Source organism: Chaetura pelagica, unplaced genomic scaffold, assembly GCF_000747805.2.
Source record: "Chaetura pelagica isolate M959 unplaced genomic scaffold, ChaPel_1.0 scaffold135, whole genome shotgun sequence".
NCBI lineage: Eukaryota > Metazoa > Chordata > Aves > Apodiformes > Apodidae > Chaetura > Chaetura pelagica.
In genome coordinates, this window is record NW_009953649.1 from 1,422,327 (window position 1) to 1,431,672 (window position 9,346).

Sequence of the window (9,346 nt, forward strand, 5' to 3'; positions counted from 1 at the left end):
TTCTTTCATGTGAAACATACTACTTCCTCCCCCATTCTATTCACTTCATTATTTCTGAATACTGACTTACTATGTTAATTGCGGGGAGTGAGTTCTTTCAGAGTAATTAAATAATGAGGGAGGACCTACAAAGCTTTTTGCATACTAAATTTCACAGTGCACACACACAACTCTTGAGCTTTCTAACCCTGTTACTCTTTCAAAGCTTTAGAAACAAACACCATTGGGTTCCTAGTCTTCAGTTCCTGGTACTCGACTAGTAACTGAAGAGTTAAGTTTTAAAATCTCACATACTTTAGAGTCCATTTTTAAACACAGAAAAAAGGAGGAGGATGCAAAATAGCTGTAATTTTTCATGGCTTACAACTCCTTAAGAAAGCAAAAGCAACAACCTCAGAAAAGGACACCATACATAGCCTCATATAAAAGTAACTTAAAAGAAAGCATAATTATTTCCACTGTGATGTTGTAACATTCCTCACAGACCTTTATTTTTAGAAGATTTTGCTTTAGCTGTACTTGCCTGCTCCAACCTACACACCAATTTCTCAAATTCCAGCAAGGGAAGTTGTATCTTTCATTCATTCAAGATGTTAAGATTTTATTTTTTTTTTTTTTTCATTTGAATGTTTCAAGAAACAACAGTAAAAATAATGTTAAAAACCAAATCGGTAACATTTTTCTAAAAGTTTTGGGGTTTTTTTAATCCTTAAGGGTCATTAGCTATGGCTTGGATATACAGTAACTGCCGTTAAAGATTCTTCTTTAAATGAGCTCACAATAATAAAGTGCTCTCAAACCAGTCCAGCTGTTCTGCTTGGGAACCAAACCAGCATGCTGTAAATATTAATGAATTTTCATGGTTACCCATGCTGTTCATGTCTCATGTTCTGCTTTTTAAAATAAAATGTATTCACTGAGCCCGAGACAGATGAAACACTAGCACAGGGCTATTCAAGGGGGGTGTGGAATCTCCTCCTCTAGGTACAGGGATGAGATAAGCAATATAGGTCAGCAAACGCCGGGACATTTTAGAGAACCCCTAATTACAAGATACAATGAAAAACAGATTGAAAATTATCTTTAACAAAACAACGGCATAAAGGGTAATATAAGCTTCACGGACAAACTCATCACAAAGGAGAAGTAGTAGCTGCATCTGCAGGAATTAGACACACAATAGCTAGACACTCCCACATACCAGTAAGCAAAGGTACTCTGTCCTTTGAAAGAAATAGTAACTTGTACTGAGCTAGATTCAGTTCTTGAAAAAGTACAATAAAGCAGTGAAAAACATGTTTCAGTGAAAATTTAAGTTTCCACAAGAATTATTAAATAAGGAAAACCCCAAACGATCAAACTGTGCAACCCTATAAAGATACTGCTTTTGAAAAACAGTTTAACCTTTAATTACTAACAATAAAAGGAAATAAAAAAAACAGAGAACCCTTGAGGAAAAGGACTCAGCATGTGATAAGCTCATTAAACATCAAGTTTAATGAAACCCCTATTGTAAAGGGCGGTAGGATATCTCCTCCCCTGCTAACTGATTCAAATCACGTACAGTCCTCCCCAGGGTCAGCTCCAACAGAGCTGGACTTCTTCAGGCTTTGTTGTCGGTATGTATTGTAACCCTGAAGCATTTTGCATGAATAACCCCCACTATTTGTTGAATCCATTCACTAGCTCCAGCAAATAAAATATAAGCCACTAATACAATTAAATTAATAAGATTTCCTGGATTGCTAAAGACATCATCTCAGAGAGAAATTCTGATGCAAATGAGTTACCTTTAGGAAAAATAGTCTTGCTTTTCTTTTTCAAAATGTCATAGTGCCGCTTTGTTTCCCAGAGAAAGACCCTGTTTGTGCAAAGCCGGCAGTGCAAGATCATGTTTTTTTCCTTTTAAATCTTTGCTTGTCCAAATATTGCTATCTTTCCAGAAAGCCCAATTAGTTCATGGCATTAGCTCTCACACTTAAGTGGCTCACGCACTTTAATAACTAAGATGAACAAAGTTCAACGCACACAGTGTCAAGTTTTTGCCATCAGCAGCTGGGATGCCCCTGCCATACATACACATGTACACACACACCCACACCCTGCCACGGTGTTAATCTCCTCTAGATTTTGCTATATTAAAATTAAAACAGCTAGAGAGCAACAGTTTCATTTCACTCATGCCAATATTTCTACAACTTACAAACAATGCCCACTTCTGCATTTTCTTCAATTGCACCATGTTTAGCTCTTAAGATATTTTACTGCATTATTTCTTGATTAACACAAAATAGCATTGCCAATGTGGTCACTACCTTTTCTTTCTGTTCCTCAGTTTCAGATACTACGTCATATTCTGGTACTGCAGGAGAAAACCTAGTTAGCATCTTCAAATTTACAAAAGCCTTGTATTACAAGTACAGCATCAAGCTTCCGATTGAGGTGACAAGAAATTTTAAAATGTCAGCAACCTCCACTCAGAAGCGGCTCTCCTGGCGATGCAAATATGTAACCCAGACTCTAACTCCTCACGCACCGCCAGGAAACCCAGGTCAAGTAAAGCAGCACTGCGGAGAGGTGAAGGAGCACTCCAGCATGAGCACAGCAACCCACAGCGCTGCTGCAGCAGCACCCAGTCCCCAGCCGTGGCACACAGAGACAGCGCTATCGGCAGAGAGAAAACAGCAATAAATAAATGAACGCTTACACGTTAGCAACGCCGCGCTGCCTTACCCGTCATCGTTACGGTCCCCAGCACTTCTGACACGACACACTGATCGTGAGAAACTCTCTCCCCACACTGAGGTTCCTCCTCCTCCCTGCGCAGCGGGCGCGGAGCGAGGCCGGGACCGGCCCGAGGGGAGGGGCGGGGCAGCCCGGGGGGCCAAGGCCCCGCCCCCGAGGCCCCAGGCCCCGCCCCGAGGCCCCAGGCCCCGCCTCCTCTGAGGCCCCGCCCCCGCGGAAGGGGCTCAGCTCTTCCCCCTTCCCATCACGGCGATTCCAACCATTATTGCCTCAAAATGACATCCGTCTTGAAACTGTCACTTCCAAGTTGTTGATTTTTTTAGCTCCTCTGGAAAGCGGAGGTGCAGGCTCTGCAGTTGGAAACAGCCACTTGCTAAACAAGAGACCAGCTCAGCTCCCGTTTTCGTGACGCCTTTTTGGTGCTGTTTGCACAAAGTATCCAGATCAAACTTCAACAGATGCTAGTTAAAAGCCCTAAATAGTTTAACCACCATAAACTAAAAGCATATGAAACACTTTGATTTCTCCACACTGAAACATTTGCTCCTTTGCCTATTAATAGTCACTTAGGGGCTGAGGTTTCTTTTGTTGCACTGTTTGGGTTTTTTTAATTGGAATTCTCTACAACCTAATTACATTATAAATTGTCCCAAATTCTGCTGCCAAGGGTTTCAGAACATATTACTCTGGATATTGTAGTATAGTAACATGAAACTCCAGCATCTCCCATTGCTAGTAAAAAGAGATGCAATAGGATGAAATAAAATGTAAAGGATCAGTATCCGATACAGGTGACCTCCTATTATAGTAAGAATATTTCTATGGATTATGATAGATATCTCCAAAGTTCTGGTGATACACAGATACACAGGCCAGCCATACAGCCTTTACCAGTGACTCTCACTGCAAGCAACCAACAGGATTCCCAGTTAATGTAACAGGGTGGTGGCAACTTCAGTGAGTCTGGATCATCCCTCAAATGGTCTTTCAAATGCAAGATTCAAATAACAATGGCAACAACAAACAAATCAACCAAGACAATAAAACCTTCAATCAAACATTCCTTCACCATAAACAATTACTATGTTAGCTCAGTGCTCAATGTCATGATACTTTATTTGTGATTTTATAAATTTTGCCAACAAGATGAAATAAAGAATGAGTGGGTAACATGAAAGAGACATAGCATTTTAGCTCTACACTATGTGGAGAGATTTCTCTGCACTGAGTATTTAAAAGAGCCTTCTTCCTCACCTTTCTTCATCTGCCTAAACAAACATGGACCAAACTCTATGAGGTCCAGACAGCTGGACACAGTTAGGAATACCTGAACGTGGTCATTACTTGAAGAGCCATTTTTACAATACTTGACAGATAGGTTTTATTTGTCTCTAAGAATGGCGTAATTTCCACTTATTGCTACCAGAAAACATGCTGCATTGCCTCCATAAATGAGTTTTTTTCCTTTGAGAGCAAACTGGTAGAACTGCTTTGCCTTTCACATAAATTATGCTACCATGTAGGCTTTGTTCCACTAACAACAGTAAAATAAATCCCGATTAAAACAGCAACATTTCACAATCACATGAAGGATGATTATCAAATAAAGCAAAGTCTTTTCAAGCAATCTACTGACATACAAATTCCTACTGCTATGTATGGCCATATCACATCACGCATTTGGTCACATTTAATTACGTGCATTCAAAGGGAGTTTCTCACCTTTTCTTTATTACACACCCTAGAAACACAATTTCTGTACAACTTAAGAGACAACCCAGAACTGTTCAACAATAAATACAATCTTTTACTATTAACTTGACATTAATGTCCTTTTAAAATCCTTCTCTGCAACTTGATTCAGAAGCTGAACACCAACATAAAATCTACTGACACTAAGTCAAATCATCAGGTATTTTCTTTCTTCATGACTCTGTCTAATAAGTATCCTCTCTCCAGCCCCATCTACTCCAGAGTAGAATTTTAAAGAGAAGCAGTGTTTATCATGAGTGAAAGATAAAACATGCTGCATCCCATTTTTACAGTGCCAACAGCCTCTACCAATATGATAACAAAGAAAGCACAAAAGCCCAGCATAAAATATGGCAACCTTTTGGGATAATGGTGTTACCACAATTAATCTGAGGCATGGCAGATAATTTTTTACTAGAATGGTTTGGGTCAGAAGGGATGTTAAAAATCACCCAGTTCCAACCCCCCTGAATGGGCAGGACACCTCCCACTAGACAAGGCTGTTCAGAGCCCCAACCTGGCCTTGAACACTTACAGGAACAGGGAAGCCCAAACTTCCCTGGGTAACCTGTTCCAGGGTCTAACCACCCTCACAGTGAAGAATTTGTTACTTACCTAAACCTACCCTCCTCCAGTTGAAAGCCATTACCCCCATCCTATAGCTACATGCCCCTGTAGAAAGTCCATCTCCAGTCCCCCCCTGTAGGCCCCTTCAGGTACTGGAAGGCTGCTATAAGGTCTCCCAGAGGCCTTCTCCTCTCCAAGCTGAAGAACCCCAACTCCCTCACCCTGTCTTCACAGGAGAGGTGCTCCAGCCCTCTGATCACCTTCATGGCCTCTCCTCCTCCTCCTCCAACAGCTCTACATCCTTCATTTGAAACCCAAAGGCCACTGAGGGCTACACAGCTGCCATAAGCTGCTCTACAGGCTGACAATGAAAACATGCTCTATCCTACCCCTTCATCATCCCTGCCCTGCTCTCCCACACCACAATTAGTTCCCTGCTGTGAGCAAAAAACATCCCTTCTTTTTGCCACCCCTGCCTGAAGGGTCAAGGTGCAGACGGATGGCCAAAGCGTGTCTCTTACCACGTGGCTGCCAGCAGGATCTGAAGGAAGGGAGAGCACCAAGGGGCAGCAAGGCCCAGAGGGGCAGGTGACCGTTTGCACAAGAGAGAGCAGCACATTGCTGGCCGTGCAACAAAGGAAGACGGATTCCTAGGACAGGGCAGATGGGGGTGCCCACAGTGAGAAAGGCTCGGTGGTTAAATGCAAATCTCATTAAACATAGTAGGATAGGGAACTTTAAACAAGGTAGAGCCAGTGGATCTGCGGCCTGTCCCTGTGAGATCAAAATAGTTTATTAACATGAATATCACTAATGAATGAACATAAAAGGATTTCTGCCCTAAAGAGGATGAGACAGGCCTATGCAGCAGAAACTTCTAACATCAGAAGTGGAAACTGAGCTGTTCTTTTAGGGGAAATAATGGTGGAGGGGTTGGCAACAGACAAGCAGAAGCACCACAAAGTGCACTGAGGGAAGAAAACTGCTCATAAGGGAAATGGACATCATCAATCTACAAGCCATGTGTTATCTTAAACTCTGATATACAGAGAATGTGTCCTATGTGTAGATAAAACACCACCATAGAAGAAGCACTTGAGCAACCAAGAGCTCATTTGAGTAGCTAACTGTTCACTAGGAGATGGTCAGTTGGGCCTCATTTCAGCATCTCACTCCATTTAGAATCCAGGCCCCCATGATCTGTCCACTGAACACAAGGTTTTTTTTACTTACCAGTTGTTTCAGCATGCTCTGCTTGCTCTTCAGATGGTTCTTGGAGGGTTGGAGCTGCCCCCAGCTGCTGCCCATCCAGCTTCTGAGGTGCTGTAACACCTCCTGGTTGCTGTAGCTCCTGGGGTGAGGCATCACGTTCTGAACTGCCTTCATTGACATCAGGTACTGGGAGACTTGCATCTAAAACCTGCATGGTCAAGTATTGGTTGAAGGATGGTGGGGGAAGGAGAAAGAAAAAAAAAAAGGAATATCAGTATGAGCCAGGTTTTCCCCCCCAACCTCATTTTGCATATATACATGCAAGCAGTTTGGGAATTAAATGCTTCTGTGTAGTATTCTGCCCTTGCGAAGTCATCAATAAATTGAAGTACTTCTGTGAGAAAAAAAAACAAACAAACAAAAACAAAAAACAAGACATAATCTGAGACTATTTACTTTTCTGCCACATTAAATAAATGGAAGAGGCAAGCCTTACAGACAATGGCCTATAACCTTGTGTAAAAATTGGTTTCAAGCATGAAGAAGTAGTCCAGGATTACTTAAATCTACCTAAAATATATTTTTCAGTCTTCAAAATGTCTGGCACAATTTCTCTGATATATGCACAAATCCTGCCTGTATTGCAGCCTTTGGTATCGCTCCTCTACTGATGTGGTTATCTTATCATCATAAACAACACAACTACAAAGAAAATGAAATGTTGAGGACAGAAAGCAGAAAACATATATATATATATATATAAATTCCATGAGGAAATTCAGTGAAAATGCAACTAAAACTAGAATTTTTGGGCCTCAGTTATTAAGCAGAGATTATTCTTACAAAGGGGAAAAAACTTTGCAATTATTTGGGACTCTGTACTGTAAGATTGGAAATACCTTTTCTAGATTTGCCAATATGTGTAAAAACCCACCTCTTTTCACCTTCCACATTTGATACATTTTTATTATATTCAGAGTTTGTATTGGCTTGCCATATAACAAGGAAGATACTTTCAGAAGCATATCTTCATTTTTAAAGTATGAAATGTGTTGTGGTCATAAAAAAATACTCCCTTGCCCCTTAATTATTTGTTTAATTAACTAGTTTCCCAACTGGTTGTATTACCTTCCAACAGAAGCCATTTCAACTAATTAACAATGTCTTAAATCTCTATTCCTGAAGCATAGGTTTAAAGCTCCTCTGGTAGAATGGCAAACTTTAATTACATATCACTGTCTTATTATTCAGCTGTACTCCCAAAATACTGCAAATAAAGCCCTGTTAATTAAGTGAAGGAACCACAGATACATCCCATTTTTCAGTATAATGTAACATCCAAATGCTTGAAGCACCAAACTGGGATCAGAAAGATTCCACATTCCTGACAATTCTCTTCCAAAACCCACTAAAACAAGCGCTGAATGGGGATGGCCATTTGTTTATTTTTATTAGCAATTATCCCAATGCAACAGAATTTCAAACCAATGTACAAAGTGCCTGGCAAAAGGCTTTCCTCTTATCAGCCAACCCCCTTTTCACGCACCATACCCCCGCTTCCACCAGTAACAAAATGTGCGTTCGGGTTCCCAATTTTCAGTTCAGAAGCCCTTAATTAAGCCAAATTGTTTCCACCTGGTGTTGCTGCACTCCTCAAAGCTGCCTTTCACAGCCACATAATCCACCTCACGAAAAACGACCCCATTCTGCTCCACTGCCAATACCACAGATGGAATAATTTGGCTTCAGAGTTATCACATGCTGAGACCAGATATTAAATAGAAGAAGTATGGAATGGCTGAACGCTCAGATTACATTCCCACTTCTCACATCATCCTTCTCATAAATCTAAAACACAGGAACTCAGGAGGAATCAAAATGCCACACCACCGAACAAAGGCATGTAAACTCTGAGAAGCTCTTCTGCAGTTGCACACAGCATTAACTGAATATTAGTAACTGATTAAAGGATAGCCACACGTAGACATAGAAAATTACAACCTAGTTCTTAAAGGGCTTTCAGATTCTTCAATACAAATTTATTAAAGAACAGGGTTTTTTTAATAATTAATTTTAGTCATTCATTCTTGTCAGACAACTGCTATTCCTGCAAACAAAGTAACATCCTTAACTTTACTGCTCTAAGGGCACTTGGCTATTCAAAGATAAATCCATGGATGGGTAGATGACACCCCCAATAGCACCAACAAGTCTTTGAAGTCTCAAGAAAGGCAACAGCACTGTATATCTTAGCAATCCCCACTTTATTAAAAAAATTCCTTGCTTTTCTTTCCAAACCTCCCCCAGACAGCAAACCATTCTAAAGCTAGAGTCTTATGTATAGACAAACATGTACTGGCACATAGAGCCTACCATTTGCCTAAGTAGCTAACATGAACCTGTGGGTTCTGCAAGGAGCCAGGGTACAAAGGGATGGCGCACCCCAATGCAGTACAACTTGTCTTCTTTTTCAGTTGAGCCTGGAGTGATATGAAAAAATATTAATTATGGTAATACTTACTATTCCCCCTGCTCTGAATTTATTCTACAGTCGTGATGCATTCAAGAAAACAGTGACTAGACATCATTCCAAAGATTTGGGACCATTTCAGAAATCACTGGATCTAGCAGATAAAACCCTTGGATCTTTGCTTTGATACCTTCCAGTATGAAGAACAGAATTAAATGTACAAACATGACTAAATGTAGGACTACAAGCAGTTTTTACTATCAACTAGTATAATTCTTGCTCACTCTAAACATAAATTCACCTGAGTAAAAAATGTAAATACATTATAAACCTCCACATTTTCAAATTTAACCAGGTCTGCAGGATAACCCTGCCCTGCCAGGGCATAGGGACCTTTTCACTCCAGACTCTTGGGTAAAGACTTGATGCAATTCTTGGCCATAGGAGGACAAATTAAGATTTTCAAATCAAGTTCTACTTTAAATGACTTAATACAAACATAGAATGTTAAATGGTTTGGGTCAGAAGAGACCTCAAAAATAATCTAGTTCCAAACCCTCTACTATGGGCTCCCACTAGACCCAGTTGCTCAAAGCTCCA

At 40.7% G+C, this 9,346-nt stretch overlaps 1 protein-coding gene across 1 annotated transcript in view; it reads right to left on the reverse strand.

The window, feature by feature from the left end:
* The window catches only part of AKAP12 (A kinase (PRKA) anchor protein 12), a 27,819-nt gene extending 25,079 nt beyond the window's left edge, over nt 1–2,740 (reverse strand). The window contains exon 1 of the mRNA XM_010000003.1: nt 2,734–2,740. Within this exon, the coding sequence (XP_009998305.1) occupies nt 2,734–2,740 (7 nt within the window). The remainder of the gene's footprint in view (nt 1–2,733) is intronic.
* Between the last annotated feature and the right edge of the window lie 6,606 nt (nt 2,741–9,346).